This window comes from Salmo trutta, chromosome 38 (assembly GCF_901001165.1).
Source record: "Salmo trutta chromosome 38, fSalTru1.1, whole genome shotgun sequence".
Classification (NCBI taxonomy): domain Eukaryota; kingdom Metazoa; phylum Chordata; class Actinopteri; order Salmoniformes; family Salmonidae; genus Salmo; species Salmo trutta.
In genome coordinates, this window is record NC_042994.1 from 20,698,040 (window position 1) to 20,718,569 (window position 20,530).

A 20,530-nucleotide genomic window follows, 5' to 3' on the forward strand; every position below is an offset into this window, starting at 1 on the left:
GTCCTCAACTCAGCCACTTGAGAAAACGCCACGGGAGCATGCGAAAAGCAATTTAAGTCATCGAGCTCCGTGGCTGTCAAGGGCGAGAAGGCAACATATTAAAGCACATCACTTTCAGCTGCTGATTTCCCTGGGGTAACCTAATAGTCCAGAACGGCCTAATAGTCTGGCAAGGCAGTTGGGCCCGCGGTATCACACTGGGCCTGGACCCCTCAAACAAACAGCCATTTAAGGGGCGTTGCAGTCGAAGGGGGTAGGTAGGCGATCACAAGGCCAATCAGAGGGCCCGGGAGAGCAGGAAGTTGGATGTTTGTGCAGCTGCTCCCACGTTGAGGGACAGCGTCAAGCTGGACATGGCTAAACAGGTGCCCGCTCTGAAATGCCCGCAGATACTGAGATGAACCAGTTGGGGACTGCAGTCCATTGGGACAGTGCAGTAGGAGCAAGTCACCCTCCATTTAATAACACAGTCCAGATTGACAGACAACAGGCAAAAGGGGAGACGGTAAAAACACTCTGGTAAGGGTCACGATGCAGAGGTGCAGGGTACCAGTGATTTGGTTTCTGGGAGACTCCTCCACGACTCACGTTCCTCAACCAGTCTGTCATGTAGGACGTGGAACTCATTTTAAAATATGAATATTGAGCATCCGCCATTAAAATTCAAACATAGTTCCTAATTTGACATCACTGCGCTCTTGTATGACATGAAAGACAGATTAACTAGCGAGCAAAATTATTACAAACGTTGTGACAGTGATTTAATAGTACGCAAATTTTTTTAAATAAACCAGTGGCTATCTCCTGCACAAAGGCTGCACAAGTACGTTGGTTGCCAGTGCAGTGACTTGATCAGCTATGTAGCTAACTGTTGTAACTAGCTTACTGACATGAATGACACAAAAAGCTTGCATTAGCCTGTTTAAATTCCCCTCAAGTTGTAGACATGCAGCCCCACAATTAAAAAGAACTGATATCAGAAATCAGTCCGTAGGATCAGCATGTTTCTCCCTGCAATTGTATCATTGGGTCAGCTGAGGACAGCAGCTGACTCGGGAGGCTACTGCAATGACTCGTGGCAGAAGAACAGCTGCTTCATGAAAACTCAATGTAAGCATTAGCTAGCACTACTAGCTACAGTAACTTGCTAGCTAGCTTTTTTTGGAAGACAACATTGTGTGCAGCACTAAGTACTAGGTAGCTGGTTAGTTAGCAGCACCGTTTCAGTCAAAGATGATTTCAGCGACTGGCTCAGCTAACGTTAGCAAGTTAACGTTGGACAAATTTGTTAGCTTTCGTGCTTCGTCAAAACTTCAGAACCACTGCTAATTGAAGCACAATAATCCTTAAAATCACCCAAAAATAAAAAAACATTGGCATATGTTTTAGCTTAGATTAATTCAGACAAATTTGATGCAGAAATTGAGTTCCGCAGACGATGTCACCTAGGTAATATTTTCAACGTTATGGCAGCCCTTGTAGCCAAACTCATTTTGATCTATTCCATTACCATTTACGAAGATACGAGACAGATCAGTTCAGGTGGAATCAACACACCATCTAATGGAAGACAATGACACTGAGTAGGATGTTGCTTGAGGGATTCATCAGACACTGCTGTGTAAGACTCCTTTTCTCCATACTGTGGTAAAGGAAGTCAAGCGAGATAAGGATGAAGTAGGCATAGGAGTCAATTTAATCATAACTGCTAAATGTGCTTCCTAGATAAGTTGACAATAATGACAAATGTTCCACTCAAAAGGAGGAGCACAGCAAAGAAGCGCCCGGCAGTAGAATGGAATAGGGCTGGGCGATATGGCCTAAAAATCATATCTCGATTTTTTTTATGGGCGATTCACAAGATATTGTTTATGTTCTCTAAATAAGCATTGTTGTACAATTAAAAGGTAAGATACACCGCATTTCAAACAGCCAGCAATAACCGAATGAATTCACAGCGTGTGAAATTAGGCTAAATAATATACATTTTTCTAACTAATTTCACCTGCTTTTTTTGCAATAATCACTGATCTGGCTTTCAAGTCTATGAAAATGCCCTTTTTGTTCAAACATTTTACCAGAACAATGCATAATGTACATTCACCAATAACGACTAACTTCTTGTAGCAGGTATTACCATACAGAAAATGAACACGTCTCAATCAAAAGAACATGCTAGTGAGTAGCCAGTTAATGTTTACATTTAAAGTTTAGCTAACTTGGATCTATTTGCTAGCTAACAAGGCAGAACAGTTGAATTGTTATGAACACATCCTTCTGTCTGTCTCCCGACTGTTTGAACAGCATGCTAGCATGTCCACTTTGTTCAATGTTGAAATCAAGTGGCCTACCTTATTTCTCAGAATGAAAATGATTTACCAATTATGTTTGGCCTTCCCTGTGGCTCAGTTGGTAGAGCATGGTGTTTGCAACGCCAGGGTTGTGGGTTCGATTCCCACGGGGGGCCAGTACTAAAAAATAAATGCATGAAATGAAATGTATGCATTCACTACTGTAAGTCGCTCTGGATAAGAGCGTCTGCTAAATGACTAAAATGTAAATGTAAAATGTTTGAATGCTTATCGCACATTAATTTATTTTTTTAAATTAAAAGACCACACAGCTAGCATAACAGTCTATAGCTAAAATGCTGCAATGCCGTGCGACAAACTGAGCATTCATTTTCCAGAATCAATGTTCACTTATACTCCTGTTTTAGTAGTGTCTGCTCTGCGTGCAATTTGAGTAGTTGAAACAGAAAAAAGGTAGCGTTAGAAAGGTTAACTTCTTTATTATAGTAAAATGTCTCAATGTGTTTCAGTGTCCATTTGACAGATTCTGCTGGACCAAACCTCAAATGCAAATTGCGAGTTGAAACTGCTTGTCAGAGGAAGAAGTGATCTCTCAACTTTGTTGGTGTGGCAGGGGGAGGGGCTTGGTGTGTGTGTGTGTGTGTGTGTGTGTAAACAGAGAGGAAAAGGCGAAGCGAGAGGTTTCCCTCTTGACCAAAGCCTGTCCAAAATAAGCTTGTCGCCTGCCTTACAGCGAAGGAGACCAAAAAGACATGAGAACAAGCAGACAAACGCTCATAAAAACAAAATACAACATAACTTCATCCGATACAAACATTTGAAATATCGCACAAAAACATTCATTGGAATTAATTCGATATAAGAGACCAGACCTAGGATGGGTTTGCATTGCAGCTGTTCTCTTCTGTCCTGTCATCACAGAGAGCATGGCATGAGATTGTATCGGAGGCCGATGAGACTTTAAATCCTTGGTGAACCGATCCCTTCATTTAACGCAGGGGCCCAGCTGTGAGATGGATACCCATCTGTGGCCAAAACATTTATATGAGAATCCCCTGCCCCGTCACTGCACATACAAGGGACAAAACAGCTGGATGGGGGTGGGTACAGAGATGAGTGTGAGCTTACTATGGCCATACATGGTCATTTTCTTGGTGGAGATTATGAATGTAAAAAAAATATTTTATTACATGACACGACTAAGACAAATACTACAGAAAAGACTAATGGATTAAACCACCTATATACAGTATTATAATACATTTTTCTGTACAGTACTACATTGTACCGTACTCTATTTAGCCGACTAAACTCAACGATTTACGATGGAGTTGAGCGGTGACTAGTGTGTGGGCAAACTGCAACAGTTACACATGAATTGTCCTTTGTAAAGGTGGGATATTCTTTGGTCCAGTCCGTCTGTGGACGTTAAACATCAAGGCCAGGGTCGACTGACCAAATGTAAACTACTTTTCAACATCCATGGACGTCCGATGTCGGTCAGTGCGTTAGGATGCTTGTTACAGGGGGCTCATGGGTAGATGTCAGTAAGAGCTGAAAGCGAGAGAAGGTTGTCCAGACTCGGCCTGTTTTAACACTCTTGGTTTGACCATGAGACAGACAAAGCTGTTCTGAGCTGAACATGACAGTGGAAGGGAGGACAGTAGCAGGTAACCCAACTGTGATTTGTGACTATTATGATTTCCCATTGTAGCCAATTCAGTTGCAGTAATTCCATTACTGATTTATTTGGTAATTCAGTTACCAATTTGGTAATGTAATTACGAGTTATATTCACTAAATAATTCAAATATAATTGATATCAGTAAAAATCACTAGAACTAAATTGGTACGTCTACCATTACCTATTACCTCATGAGGGAGAGACATTTTAAAATATCTTAAAAGATGTCGGTTTTTGGTTACGGAATTAAGAGGCACAAGGCAATATTTCTTAAACTCAGAACGTAAAACAATTTCTCCAAAACCAAATATAAAAGTGTCGATATTAGTTGGCAGGGGCTTTGATGCATTTCTGATAAAATCTATGAGGAAAAGGTCTTAGAAAATGTTCTGATCCAGAAATCAAAGCCTTTACTTATGCCTAATTTGATATGCTCCTGGAGAAGAAAATAAACGCTTTGTGTACCTCCATCGTTAGAGTCCAGAGCCAAGTTTACGGCCCTGGAAGAGTCAGGGGTTCAGTCACTTTTCTCATGTGAGCCTTGGGGCTTTCATTTTACTGTTGGCTAACTGGCTTGAAGGTGATAAAGCAGCCTACTCTCTGTTTTCGGGAGGAAATAACCATTGATGCACCAAAGCCAGGTTACAACCCATGACACATCTCAACTATGCCCCCTCATCCTCCGTGGTATGGCATCTGCCGCAGGCAGCTCAGACTTAGAAGTCTATCCAGAGTATGTTTTCGATGTGAGATGTAGAATGCAATGCAATTAGCTGTCCCCTGCGGGTGGGTGGGGGTGGGGGGGTCATCCTCTCCACCCCCTGCTTCCCCCCTGCCAGTTGGCAGTGTTGACCTCATGCTGCGAGAAGTGCAAGCGACTGATGCGTACCACAGAAAGCGTGGGGCCCCTGACAAACAAACAATACCCCTAGAGCACACGAGGGACAAAATACAATAAACATTAAGGGAGGCCAACGGCAGAGGATGTTGAAAGTCAGAAAAATGTTTAGGAGACGAGGCTTGGGTCGTTCACAGTCGTGCAACCCAGCAGTTTTTTTTAGACCTCATATGTTGATAGTCTTGGCATATTAACCAAGTAATTATTTATTCTCATAAACTAAATTGGCGGGAAGGGGGAAATGTGTGTAGTACTGAAGGTTAGTCTATCCTCCACAGTAAATTCCACACGCTTCTCTTTATAGTACATAAAATCTAAAAAGCCTTTGGTGCTCTGGGAATGTTGTGGTATTTCTAAATTCGGCCCTGGAAATAGATGGAGCTTAATGAAAAGCATATGGACTTCAATTTAATTACACAAATTCTGATCTCATAACAAGAACCACTTGTTCTCTCTGCAGAGCACTCAGGAGTTTCACCAGGCAACTTCACATTGGTTCCAGGCAGATCAACAGACTAAAATTGTCCCTAAAACAAATCTCTCCAGACAGCCCTTGAGAGGACAGGAAAGGGTCCATACGCAACAAAGGGCAAAAATCTGGCAAAACATCTACCAGCACTCATGTCCCTAGTTCTTCAAACGGTTCAGACTGAGCTTGTTCTTGGGTGGCGAAGTATAAAATCATCTCTTCTCCCCTGCTCATGACCCCTCTGCCCTGGATTCAGTCTGTGTGGGTTTCCCTTGATGATTGTAGCCTGTGGCTTTTGAGCAGCCTTTGGTTTGCCTCATGTTCAACGGTAGCCATGCATAGTTGTGATTGGCTCTGTCAGAGAGGGTTCCTTTCATCTTGAAGTTTCGCTGTCCATTTCACATGCCATCGTCATTTTAGAGGAGCATGATGGGATGGCACGGACGTAAACAGTTGGACCACTACTTTGTGTATACTTTATACACTGCGTCAGCGATTACTCTTATTTCATTACTTATCATTCGCACAAAACCCAAGCACTTCTGGGAGTGTGTTATTCAAGGTTTATGTGCAAGTATTTTGATGACATGCTTTTTTCACCTCTATTTTATCTGCAAATAATCTTATCAAAAAGCCATAATCAGACTTCAATAAATTAAATACTTGGCACATGCGTCATAAACAACAGGTGTAGACTAACAGTGAAATTCCTCTCTAAAAATGGGAAAGAAATGCAGCCAAATCTCTATGTGGAATTGTGAATGACATCTGCCAGGCTTTCCTAGTGTACTTTACAACATGGAAACAGTCCTCACCCAGTCAGCAGCACCGAGGTTTGCCAGGGTTACAGGGCTATGCTCTTTGACTGATATGGTGCCAATGGCTCATACGTGGCTGAAAGACAAGCCTAGGTCCTAGCTTTGACAGAAAGGCATGTCTAAAAAAAAGGGTGACATTTTGATTCATCTATAAAGTGGCAATGAAGTGTGTGCAACGGCAAAAATGGAAGTTTGACCTCACGCCCAACAGACTACGTTAACGGAGAAGGATGAAATTAAGTAAAGACAATGGAATCATTAAATAATTGTGTCATCAAAGTAATTCTGCTACTGATGACTCGGACCATCTTTGGGATTTATCTTCCACAATCTTCAGTTTTTAATCCTTGTTGCAACCAGTGAAAGCTGCTGCTTTCAACCCAATGTTTTCTGGCCACACAAAGGAAATTGGAGCCGTTTTCAGGAACAGATCCTCCTGAAAATATCCAAAGGAGCCTACTTCAAGTTCAAAGCTAAATATAGCTCTTTTTTTAAACAAACAAAGCCGTTTCCATCAAGAAGTGGAAAAAGGGGCTACTTTTTTTTTTTTTTTAAATAAGCACCCAAGTACGCCAGAGTAACAGATCCACACACAGATGTAGTTTCCTAAATTGGTTCTAAAGAACGTCCAATTTAGCAGGAAAAACAAAAACCAAATGCTTTGAAATGTTTAAAAACGCATACTACCATGAGTCTGGAGACCAAACAGTTCTGAGCTTTTTGTTGTTGTTGAACAGTTCATCATTAGACACTTCAAAACAGGCCAGTTTTCCCACCATTTTGTTCAGGCCATTCCTGTCTGACACTCCATATCAGATGACTTGACATCTTATGAGCAGAATCTCTTCCTCCTTGCCAAGGCCCTGCTATTTCTCTGCCGGCGAGCAATCTCACGACGGGTGGCATGGTTTACACAGGCATTCATTTCAAACATCTGCCAGGCTGTCATTTTAGGAGCTCATTAAGGGCTATCAGATCAAACATCAGTTATGTTGGCCGCTGGCATCGTCTTTATGCACAGGGCTGGGTGCCAAATATGGAGGGCATTGTGGAAACTAATTACAAGCACCTCGGTTACAACATGCTTTGGCACGGCCCGGCTGGATTTACCCAGGGTAGATTTACTCAACAAGCAAATAAAGTGGCATCAATCATCCTATGAGTTGGGCATAGAGGAGCATCAACCATATCAGAGGACTCAATTATAAAATGTTACCTTTACACCCCCCCCCCCCCCCCTAATTTTAAAACATGATATTTTGACAGTGTAAATAGTGTCACTGCTGTTTTGCGTTAAATACGGTGCAGCAGTTAACAGTTACTCATCTAAATTGTGCACATTTCATTTGTGTGTGACGTTGCATAGAGGTTGAGGTCTTATTTTTACACTTCTAATAGTACAACAAATCTTTATACATCAACCACCCTCTCAAATAAATGCCCTATATCAGGGTTGCCCACTGACTGCTAACACCATTTGCTTTGGCTTACTAAAGAGCAATAGTGGTGAGATTGATTATATCCCCCCCCCCCCCAAAACAAATCCTTCAAAACATATTTTCCAGATCTTAAAGTTCAGCTGTAATAAACACTTGTGTGTCTGATCAAACTGCAGCTGCCAGAGGTGTGCCAAAAGAGAATAGTGATGGTTACCCCTGACATTTAACGGCACAGTCCCAAAGACCCATGAGACCTCAGAGGAGTTGCCATCACACCTAATCCAGAATGTGTTTCAAGAAAACATTTCAGCCGCTTATCCTCCATCCTCACATTTGTCATAGACCAGAGTGGCCCTCTCTTTCATACGAGTAGTTGCCATTGCTTTAACAAGACACACACACACACACAGTAGGAACAGATGGCAGTATAGGAAATAAGGACTGGGTTTTGATCGAACCAGCAAATTTGTACAAGCTCTGAAAGTACTACACAAATTGGATGAACATTGGAAATAAGATTAGAATACTATAGGCATTATTCAATGTTTCAGAAAATAACACAGTTCCATTACTGCAAATGGTGATGATTGATCTTATTGTAAAGCAAGGAAGCTCAATTATCATTATTTTAGTACGCTTTTGGTTATCCTCGCTTCCTCATCTCTGCGATATAGCCGGCTGTAGCATCCCCTATGCCCTGTGTGATATAGCCTTCTGTAGAGTTGCCTATGTCCTGTGTGGGCGCTGTTGGTTTAAGAGAGTTCACTCAACTGACAAATGTACCTCATGTGAAAGGTAATAATACCAAGAAAATAATCTTTACTAGCGTCAGCAGCCTGGCTGTATAGCAAAGTAAACAAACCCAAATATTAGATTGCTGGCTCTCCAGGTACATAGACCACTCTCCAAATAACTATACATTTGCAATCAATGTGAACTATTCCTCTAACTGAAACCTCCTTGGACGCAGGCCATATTCCAGTATTTCAAGGCAAAGGATGTTTCACATTATACACTGTAGATCTTAAATCACGACACAGGACCATCTTGTCAGGGGAAAAGGGCTCACAATATGGTTTTGATGTATAACTATCTGAAGACATTTTTATTTCCCTCTCTGAAGCCCCAGAAATCAAAATGTTGATATTTCAAACAATACATGGAGCCTTGCATTTAAAAACACTCCAATAAGACCGGGGGCACTTATCCACTTAATTATAGTATCAAAACCATACTACAGCATAGCATGCATCTCAGTCATCTTAGTTTAGAAAAAAACTAAAAATGTGAGCCCAATTCAGAGCAAAGGGACTTGTCAAGTGAAATGATACTACCTCTGTCTTTGCAATTACAGTGAGTGCTTCTAAAGTATTTTTCCCAGACCAATCCTGATTTCCATAACAATGGAAGGAGATGGTCCCTCTCCAGTTCTAAAGATCAAGCAGGCCCCTCAACTACCTGTGAAGTCTCGTCAGGCTGCTTTTATCTCTTGGGTTTCCATGCAAATGTAGTCCCATTTCCTCCAGAGACCCTGAGGCCAACGACAACACCCCAACACACTTTTTCTCCATGTCTCCAAAAAGATACAAATCCATTCTCTGACTGTTTCTCTACACTCCCACTTACCTACAAGAGAAAAAAATATATACAGTAGGCATACATTGGGGCATTGCGGAAGAAGGACCAAAGCAAAAGCGTTGAGCTTGAGCCATATCACTTCTTTGCACATGCTTACCTTAAACTTTTACAGGCGGCTTTAGCCTGCAGCGTAGATAAATGGCCCTTCTACACGCTGTATGTGCCTTACCAACATATCCATAGGATCCTATAATTCAGTTATAGGATCTCTATGAACATATCATACCTGACAAGCTCTAACAATCCACCTGTGCTGCCCAATTGGAATTGGAGCTCTGAGATGATTGGAAAAGGTTTGAGCATTAAGAACACTTGCTCTCTCCATGACAGACTGACCAGGTGAATCCGGGTGAAACCTATGATTCCTTATTGATGTCACTTGTTAAATCCACTTCAATCAGTGTAGATGAAGGGAAGGAGAAAAGTTAAATAAGGATTTTTAAGCATGGAGACAATTGAGACATGGATTGTGTATGTGTGCCGTTCAGAAGGTGAAAGGGCAAGACAAAAGTGCCTTTGAACGGGTTATGGCGGTAGGTGCCAGGCACACCGGTTTGTCTCAAGAACTACAATGCTGCTGGGTTTTTCATGCTCAACATTTTCCTGTGTGTATCAAAAATGCTCCACCACCCAAAGGACATCCAGCCAACTTGACACAACGGCGGGAAGCATTGGAGTCAACATGGGCCAGCATCCCTGTGGAACGTTTGACACCTTGTAGAGTCCATGCCCCAACAAATTGAGGCTGTTCTGAGGAATGGAGGGGTGCAACTCCATATTAGTTAGATGTTCTTAATGTTTTGCACACTCAGTGTAGGCCAGTCACTTCCCCCACTCTCTTCAGCCCAGGTCTGGCCGAATTCTATGAAAGAGCCTGTTGAATCAAGCTGAGCAGAAGGGAACCTTCTAAAGTCAGGCCATGCCAACATGAATTTTGCAGACAACCAATATAGATAATTATTCTGCCTTCTGCCCAAAAACTGTTTTTAGTCATGGTCCTGTTATGAGCTCTACTAAGCTCAAATGACATACTGTAAAATGCATATTGTTATGGAAATATTATGGAAATTGCAGCATTACCATGTGTGGCATTGGAAGACAGTTCTTTGTGTGCCCTGCAATGCTGTCAAGTCAAAGACCAATGCTCAAGGGGATAGAATATTTGGTCATGACATTATCCAAACTAACCAACTGAACAATAAGAAATACAAAATGAGTAACACGGTTTTCACTGACTATGCTTTTGGCACATGGAGTTTTTTTGGGGAGTGGGTGACGACGAGTTTACTGCCGTTTAATATTACACTAGCCTTTTGTAGAATAAACGTTTACATTTTAAAACCCCAAGACAACGTTGTTTCAACTTTGTTAGTGGGCACTTACAACTTGGGCTATTCGATAACCGAGATGGGTTCCTCGTTAGCGTCCTATACTCTAGTCACCAACATTTTTCTGAAAGAAAGCTTGTTTGTTACATTGATGTAGTAGTCTATAGTATACGGTATTGTACCGGGTGATAAGCACACTTTCAGATAACTTAACATGTATAACACCCGGCGGGCTTGTGACCACTTGGTGTCTTCTTACCTTTGGTAAAAATAAGAAAGAGAGTCGTGGTGTGTATGGTCGGCATGACTCCTTGTCTACGCCTATTCGCCGAGTTCAGGTTACTCTCTTTGAAACCATTATTTTCTGTGGACGGTAACTCCATAATAGAACTCCAGGACAGTAAGACACAACTAAGTTAAATCATTCGCACAAGAAAACGAGACCCAAAACCAAGGGAAGTCAGCGCGAAAACCTGAACTATCAGCGTTTCACAAGACCTCTAAAAAGTACTCCAACGTGAAAACGACTGCTTTGTCTAGTGGTCGTCAGATGATACGACTGTTGCACGATCAATTCGTAAATGTGAAGACGTGGGCCCTATTCCATTATTTCAAATAATGGCAAAAAAAAGAAAGAAAAGTGCCTGCCTACATGCCATTACTTCGAAACTATTGAATGAAAGTAGCTTTTTTATTTTTCTCCCACTCTCTCTCCTTAGCTCCCACTGGATGAGAAGCTTCCGGTGTTTGGAGAAGAGAGGGAGGGGTGAGGGGATGGTGGGCACAATTTTTAATGTATTTTTTAAAGGTAGCGTTAGTAGGTCAAACGTGTTTGCACTTTTCTATGCAAACATTTTATTTTTTTATTTTATTTGACCAGGTAAATTGACTGAGAGCACATTCTCATTTACAGCAACAACCTGGGGAATAGTTATAGGGGAGAGGGGGGATTTATTTTATTTTATTAGGATCTCTTTTAGTCCTCATTTGGACTAATCTTCCAAGAGTCCTTAAACATTAAAAAACTATTTGTAATACGATCACATTTTCACATATAACACACTGTTACAAACAGACATAATACACTTACATATTGACCCGATAAATACTCTAACCGTCTAAAAAGATTGATTCTTCATCTACCATAGTCCAGCACAACTTCCCTATGTATTATATTTAAATGGTTTTAAAGCATTGTTTACATTTATATATTGAAAGGTTTCTGGTTTGCTCAGTTAAATTATTCAATTTCTTTATTGCTCTTGTGGCAGACCAGGGGGTTTGGTCAAGACGTTTACACAGATCAGACACAGACAGAGTATGATTAGCTCGGTTTCAAGGGTGTTTATTAAATAATAAATCAAAAGAAAAGGATTGGTCTCCCCCATGAGACCCTCTTTGGGACACCGGCTTCTGGGCTCTGGGTCTTGCTGTATCCTGTCGGACACACAAACTCAACTCCCTCCTCTTAGCTCGGGCACTGTCTCCAACTACACGGAAGTCACCTTACTTCCCCCAGTCCTCTCCAGCTTTATGGGGCTTGTACAGCTGGTGAGCAATCAGCCCTTGATTACTCACCAACTCCCCAATCAGCCCCAATTAGTCCAGGACGGAGAGCCCGTCGAGACCTGGCACGTCCAGCAGATGGAGCCATCGCCTCGTGATGTATACTCGACAAGTCTCCCCCTGGTGGCTGACCTGCTGTACGCCCCCCCGACTGTCGTCAGTGCGACATATGTCTCCCTTCTAGATAGGGCATCCGCGTTTCCATGCTTCGTCCCTGACCTGTGCACAACAGAAAAAGAGAAGCAATGAAGGGACAAGAACCACCTGGTAACCCGATCGTTTGTGTTCTTTCCCCTGGCCATCCAGACCAGGGGAGCATGGTCCGTGACCAGGGTGAAGTGGGTACCTAACAGGTGATACTTGAGAGTGTTTAGCGCACACTTCACCGCTAGACACTCTTTCTCAACAATGGAGTTCTTTTTTTCTCTAGGAACCAGATTTCTGCTGATGTACATGATGGGGTGCTCCTCCCCATCGTGTATCTGGGACAGAACGGCGCCAAGTCCCGTTATCACACGCATCCGTCTGGACCACCATCGGCACCTGGAAATCAGGCGTTACGAGAATCGGATGGGAGCACAGCGCTTCTTTCAGACGGCTGAACGCCGCTTCTGTCTCGTTCGTCCATTTCACTGTTTTTGGGAGGCGAGCCCTGGTTAGATCGGTGAGGGGGGAAGCTATAGCCGCAAAGTTGGGGATAAATCGGCTATAGTATCCTGCCAGTCCCAGGAAGGACTTGACCTGTGTCTTGGTGCGTGGAACGGGCCAGTCACATACCGCGTGAACCTTCGTCTCCTGGGGCTTGACGTTCCCCTGTTCGATCAATACCCCAGGTACTCCACCTCCTCGAAACCTAGTTTGCACTTCTTGGGGTTCGCGGTCAACCCGGCTTGTCTGAGCGCGTCCAGCACTGCCTGGAGGTGCGTCAAGGGTGCTGATGTACCGGGCCTTTCCCAATCAGTCGATGAGCTCGTCCACCCTCGGTATGGGATAGGTGTCGAACAAGGTGATGTCGTTCACCCCCCGGAAATCGTTACAGAAGCGGAGGCCACCGTCCGGTTTGGGCACCAACACGATGGGGCTGCACCATGCACTGTGGGACTCTTCAATGAACCCCATCCTCAGCATAGCCTCCACTTCCTGTTTCGCGGCCTTCCTTCGGGCCTCCGGAATCCGATATGGCCTCTTTCTCACCGTTTCGCCGGGCCGGGTACGGATGTGGTGTTCAATGAGGGTCGTGCGGCCCGGCTTCTCGGAGAACACCGCTGTGTTCCGATCGACAAGCTCCCTGAGTGCTTGCTTCTGGGCCGGGTCGAGGTCCTCATTGCTCGGGACCACCACTGGTCCCGTTGGCGTCCTTGGTCCTGACCATAACATGGCCAAGGCTGTCCTCTTGTGCCACTTCTTCAACAGGTTCACGTCGTAAATCTGTTGAGGTTTTTGTCTCCCTGGTTGCGTATGCGGTAATTGACAGGTGCCATCTTCTCGACCACCTCGTATGGTCCGTGCCATGTTGACAGGAACTTACTTTCGGCCGTGGGGATTAAGACCAGCACCAGGTCTCCTAACTGGAATTCTCAGAGCTGGGCTCCCTGATTGTAGACCTGGGCTTGGGCGCGTTGGGCCTTCTCCATATGTTCCCTCACGATGGGCCATATGGCTGTCATCCTCTCCGTCATTGTCTCCACATGCTCTACCACAGTGCATAATGGGGTCGGTTGGGCTTTCCACACCTCCTTTGCGCGGTCCAGTAGGCCGTGTGGCCTCCTCCTGTAGAGGAGTTCGAATGTGGAAAACCCAGTGGAGGATTGGGGTACTTCTCGGATTGAGAACATTAGGTGGGGTAGTAGCTGGTCCCCGTTCTTCCTGTCCTACTCGATGACCTTGAGGAAGCATCTGTTTGAGTGTTTTATTAAAGCGCTCGATGAGCCCATCCGTCTGCGAGTGAAAAACAGAGGTCCGGATCTGCTTGATCTGCAGGAGGGTACACAACTCTTTCATGAGGCGGGACATAAACTCCGTACCTTGGTCTGTCAAGATCTCGTTCGGGATGGCCACCGGCTAAAGAGGTGGAACAGCTCCCGGGCGATTCCCTTGGATACCGCCGCCCGTAGGGGAATGGCCTCGGGATACCGGGTGGCATAATCTACTATCACCAGGATGTACCGGTGTCCTCGTGCTGTTTTTACCAGGGGTCCCACTATGTCCATGGCGATGCGTTCAAAGGGTACCCCGATGATCGTAGGGGGACCAATGGGCTTCGGAAGTGGGCTTTCGGGGCTGTGAGTTGACACTCAGGGCAGCTGCGATAGTAGTCTTCCACGGCCCTCCTCATCCTGGGCCAGTGGAACCGGGCGGCGATCCGTTCCCGTGTCTTCTCCCTTCCCAGCTGCGCCCCCAACAGGTGGGAAGGGATTCCGGCTCCCCCTCTGACTCCAACTCCGGAGCCGTAGACACATGCTGGTTAACCAGCTGCTTCCGGGCCGCACAGGCTATTGGTCATTCCCGCTCTCTTCTTCAGCTGGCTCGTACCTTCTTCCTCAACTCGTGCCCCCATAGGGCCGCGAACAGCGGACAATCCCGTCCTACTAGGAGAGGTCCCGGCAACTCTGGCACTGCACCCGCCGTCATCTGGCAGCTCCCTTGTGGCGTCACAATGTTGGTCCATACGGTTGGATACCGCTTTGTGTCATCGTGAACACAGGAAATGGACATCTCCCTACCTCTTTCGGTTTCCTGGTTCAGCAGGCTCATGGTTACGAGCGTAACCATACTTCCGGAGTCCAATAGCGCTTCCGTGTCGTGTCCGTCAACCTTCACCGGGACCATGGGTGCAGTTGATTCGGGGTGCGCCCAACAGGAGGTGACATAGTTCATGGCGTGACCCACCTCGCCTCCGGGGCTAGCTGATGGCATCGACTCCTCTCGAGCCGGGCAATTCCAGGCAATGTGCCCCTGGGCGCCACACTCAAAACACCTCCTTTGGTCTCCATCTACCTGGGGTCGTCGGTGACGGGTCGACCCTACCCCAGCCGTTTTTCCACGGGTTTGCGGTCCTTTGGCCCTGCCGACTGTCGGTTCGGGGTACACCGCGGTGGGGCTGTCCTTCTGTCCCTCGGACGGGTCGCCGACTCATCCCGGCTCCCATTCAGCAGGGCCTGCGTGTTATGATGCATCTCCACTGCTTCCAGGAGGCCCTCCAAGGTCTGAGGTGTGCATAGACTTGCTGCCCTCTTCATGTCGTGGGGTAGCGCCCGTAAGAATCGATCCAGGACCACTTTGTCGAGGATGGAGAGGGTGGATACGTCGGTTAGGAGCCATGCCCTGGTGACGCGCAGTAGGTCGCTCATCTGGGCTCGGGGGGATGCGTCGGCTACGAACCTCCAGTCGTGGAATCGTTGAGCCCGATGGGCCAGGCTGTACCCGTCGCGGCTGAGTATCTCCCGTTTGAGTCCGTCATAATTAGCCGCCTGTTCGTCGTTCAGGTCTCAGTACGCCTTTTGGGCATTCCCAGAGAGGAACAGGGCCAGCAGACTGGCCCACTTCGGCCTTGGCCATCCTTCCCGTAGAGCCGTTGGTTCAAACGTACAGAGGTAGGTTTCAACGTCATCGTCTTCCATTAGTTTGAGTAAAAACTGGTTGGGATGTGATTCAGGAGATGCTCCTCCTTGCAGCTTCCTGATTTCCTCAACGAGGCGGACGTTTTTTAATCGCTGTTCCTCCAGCGTTCGTTCCTGAACCGCCTGTTGTGCTTGTTGGGCCCGGACGAACTGAGCTATCAGCTCGTCCATGCTGATGCTGCGTAAACGTCAACCCTGATCTGACCACATTATCAGATTGCCCGCATTCTCCACCACTTGTGGCAGACCAGGGGGTTTGGTCAAGATGTTTACACAGATCAGACACGGACAGAGTATGATTAGCTCGGTTTCAAGGGTGTTTATTAAATAATAAATCAATGAGACCCTCTCTGGGATACCCTCTTCTGGGCTCCGGGTCTTGCTGTATCCTGTCGGACACACAAACTCAACTCCCTTGTCTTAGCTCGGGCACTGTCTCCAACTACACGGAAGTCACCTTACTTCCCTCAGTCCTCTCCTGTGTGCTGCCCTTCTGGCAGCTTTATGGGGCTTGTACAGCTGGTGAGCAATCAGCCCTTGATTACTCACCAACTCCCCAATCAGCCCCAATTAGTCCTGGGCGGAGAGCCCGTCGAGACCTGGCACGTGATGTATACTCCGTCTGTCACCAGGCCTCGATGAGTCTCCCCCTGGTGGCTGACATGCTGTACGCCACGCTCTACATCGAAATGTTCTTTTGCCTATTTCTATTTTCTGTCTGGATAACACATAGATGGTGGACAATCTATTCCTGGTATTTACTGAATGTCTGTCTCTTACCAACTGAATACCATTGTGAATAGAGTTTGGCTGTTTTAAATGTTGTATAGTGTAATGAAACAGGCAGGGAGCAGGTCTCGAATCCTCAACCTTCTAGTCCGAAGTCCAGCGCGCTATCGACTGTGCCCCAAAAACATGCTCGAGCGGCAGAGTCGATATCCGCACTTATAAACCCAGGGTCGTTACACTACAGCCTGATATTTTCCAAATCTACTTGTAGAGCTTGCTGTACATGTTGAACCGATTGTCTTGCTGTATAAATTGTAGTATCATCTGCAAATATAGTAGCTTGAGTTTCAGATAAGGCATAAGGAAGGTCGTTGGTATATATTAAGTAAAGAGCTGGCCCAAGGCAGCTGCCCTGCGGTATTCCACAGTTTAAAGCATGAGGGGAAGAAAATGAACCATTGATATAGATGGACTGTTTCCTGTCAGTTATATATGACTGTACCCAATTCAGTGCTACCTCCTTAAAACCATAATGCATTAATTTTGCCAAAATTATTTAATGATCCACTAAATCAAATGCTGCTCTAAAATCAAAAAATTGTACACCCACAAACCTGCCATTATCCATAGCATTGAGCCACTGGTAAGTCATGTCAACCAATGCAGTGGTAGTGGAATGTTTTTTGCGATAAGCATGCTGATTGGCTGTAATCTTTTCCATGTTCTCCCATGTTTGTCTACTCACAATACCATCCAATATCTTACTGAGTGAAGGAAGTAGACTAATTGGTTGACTATTAGCAGCAGTAATGGGTTCTTTGCTGTCTTTCGGAATAGAACACAGTTTAGCATGCTTCCATACATTTGCAAACATCCCCTTTTCCACTGACCAATTAAATATGTATTTCAGTGGAGCTGCAATCTGGGGAGCAGCATTGCGAAGAAAAAATTGTCCATAAAATCATAACCTGTAGATTTACCATCGGGTAATGACTTCAATAGGTTTAACACCTCCTCTACTGACACCATTTGTAGACTAAAAAGAGAAGGTTTTGTTGCTCATAATATGATCATCAATCCATTGGGCAATAGCTTGTTTGGAAGAATGTGTGCTTACATTATCGCTCAGTAAATTCATTTTCTTTGTAAAAAAATCTGCAAAATGATTGGCAATATCAGCTGGTTTTGTTATTGTTCTCCTGCCAACCTCCACACTAGATGGGCATGATGAGATAGATGTACAAGTAAGCCCTTACCTGTATTCCACACCTTTTTAGAATCATTTTTACAATTAATAAAAGCATTTTTGTAAATTATTTTTTGTTTTCATAAGATTCAATTTATCTGCATAATTACGTAATGTTCTATAATTCTGTTCATCAGTTTCTAGTTTACATTTGGCTGCTAAGACTTTTGCCATATTTCTTTGAGAAAAAGCCTCACCCAGTTCATCATCAATCCATGGAGATGGACGAGCCCGAACTGTACTCTTTCTTACTGGGGCATGGTGGTCCACCATGTAGCGTGATTTCAATCATCCTCTAGATAAATCAGCTCCCAGGGTACAGCAGCCAAATCATTTTGAAATAGCTCATGATTAAATGTTTTACAATTTCTCTTGACCACAATCCTTGCGGGTTTCTTTGGAACCTTGGTGTTCATGGTTATGGTCACAATATTATGGAATTGATCTGGCTTTTAAGCATTGCAATGGTATATTACAGGAGATCAGATCAATGCACGTGTCTGAACGGTGACCCAACTTAGTTGATGATCTAGTAGTATCATTAACCATTTGTTTCAAACCACAGTCCTCGGCATATCTCATCAATTTAGTTATATTTGAATTATTATGATCCTTCCAGTTTATATTAAAATCACCCAAGATAAACACATCTCTGTTACTATCTGTGGCCTGGTCAATCCCAGTACATAAGTCATTCAGATAAGACACCTTAGAGCTAGGAGGTCTATACACACATCCTACCAATATGGCTGCCTGGTGAGGCAGATGTACTTGAACCCATAGTGCCTCTATTTGACATAAATTAAGGTCATCCCTCCTCTTAAAAGGTAAATGATTCTGAATGTACAGTGCTACACCCCCACCATTCCTATTCCTGTCTCTTCTCAGTAGACTATTTCCTTGAATGTTCATTTGCCCATCATTTACAGATGCATCTCAATGTGTTTCGGTCAAAGCCAAAATATGAATATTATTTATGTTGACCAAGTTAAAAACCTCATGTATTTTGTTAGGAAGGCTACATACATTAACCTGAGCTATATGCAACCCTTTCCTTATCAAGTGAAGATCAATAGAGCATGTATTCGTTATAGTTGAAGTTGTCATGATCCACTACAACACACAAACTCAGATTTGAACATTGGATTAAAATAGCCAGGGAGTTACTCTAGAGTCCCGATACAATTGCCCATTGATGTAAAGTTTATCCATCACCATGGAGACTCGTTGATTCAGGCAACGCTTTTCCTTCATGATGGGATACAGTTTTTTTCTCCTTTCATTGATCTCGGTGGGGAAGTGATCATTCATTCCAAAATCAGTGTTTCTGAGCTCTCTGCCCCTGCTCTTCGCCATTTCCTTTGCTTAAATTTGTCAAAACAGGCAATAATAGCCCGTGGCCTTACCCATTCTATGGACTCTGGAGAAAGTGACATTACACACAACATCAGTGGGCAGTTTCAGTTGAGTTGACATAAAGTCTCAGACAGTGTCCTCCCAGCCTCTGCTGTTGTCATTCTCCGGTTCCCTTCACATATTAGATTGTCCCGCATTGATTGACGCTGTACATCAAGCAAGGTTTCTATAAATTGTTTGTTCTCCCTTTGCACCACCAATGAGCCAATTGTAAACTGGGGATGATTAGGCTGCCATGATGGTATGAAGGCTAGATAGGGAATTTAGCCAGGACACCAGGGTTAACACCCCTACTCTTACAATAAGTGCCATTGGATCTTTAGTGACAACAGAGAGTCAGGACACCCATTTAACATCCCATCCGAAAGACAGCACCCTACACAGGGCAATGTCCTCAATCACTGCCCTGGGACATTGGGATAGTTTTTTTTAGACCAGAGGAAAGGGTGCTTTCTACTGGCCCTCCAACACCATCTGGTCTCCCATCCAGGAACTGACCAGGACCAACCCTGCTCAGCTTCAGAAGCAAGCCAGCAGTGGGATGCAGTAACATGACAAGCACCCATTCTTCTGTAGGCCTAAGCACATACAACTTGTTTTGATTATTTTGTTTATAGGCCCAGGCTATATTTCAGGCTACAACCTTAACGATTTAAAATACATCTCAAATGTAAATATGGATAAGGATAAATGAAAAGATTATTAAAAAATGTAATGCAGACAAGGTAGTTGTCAAAAAGGGATACTTCTGTCATTTTAGTTGTGTAAGGTTTTTGGACAGAGGCGGTATACTAATAAGACAAACTATGACCTAGCCAAATAACCAAAGATATATCAAATGGTAACTGACAGGTATGTGCAATATTATTCTGAGTAGAATCAATCATCTCCACACCATTTTATTTATATTTTATTTTCATTTTACATAAAAATACAAATCGTACAGTTCAAAGATTATAAAAGATGTATACAGTGTCTTCAGTATGAATTCACACCCCTTTACTTTTTCCATATTTTGCTGTGTTAAAAAGTGGGATTCAAATGGTTTTAATTGTCATTTTTTGTCATTGATCTACACAAAATACTTAGAATCCCCTTCGGCAGCAAACACAGCTGTGAGTCTTTTGGGGTAAGTCAAAGAGGTTTGCACACCTGCATTGTACAATATTTGCCCATTATTCTTTTAAAAATTCTTCAAGCTCTGTCGAAGTCATTGTTGATCATTGCTAGTCAGCCATTTTCAAGTCGTGACATAGACTTTTAAGCAGATTTAAGTCAAAATTGTACCTAGGCCACTCAAACATTCTATGTCATCTTGGTTAGCAACTCCAGTGTATATTTGGACTTCTGATTTAGGTTATTGTCTT

At 44.2% G+C, this 20,530-nt stretch overlaps 1 protein-coding gene across 1 annotated transcript in view; it reads right to left on the reverse strand.

Annotated features, from left to right (window-relative positions):
• Window positions 1-11,321, reverse strand: part of LOC115178079 (inactive tyrosine-protein kinase 7) — a 46,095-nt gene extending 34,774 nt beyond the window's left edge. Inside the window, exon 1 of the mRNA XM_029739116.1 lies at window positions 10,846-11,321. Coding sequence (XP_029594976.1) covers window positions 10,846-10,969 — 124 coding nt within the window. The 5' untranslated portion in view covers window positions 10,970-11,321. The remainder of the gene's footprint in view (window positions 1-10,845) is intronic.
• Window positions 11,322-20,530: the final 9,209 nt, after the last annotated feature.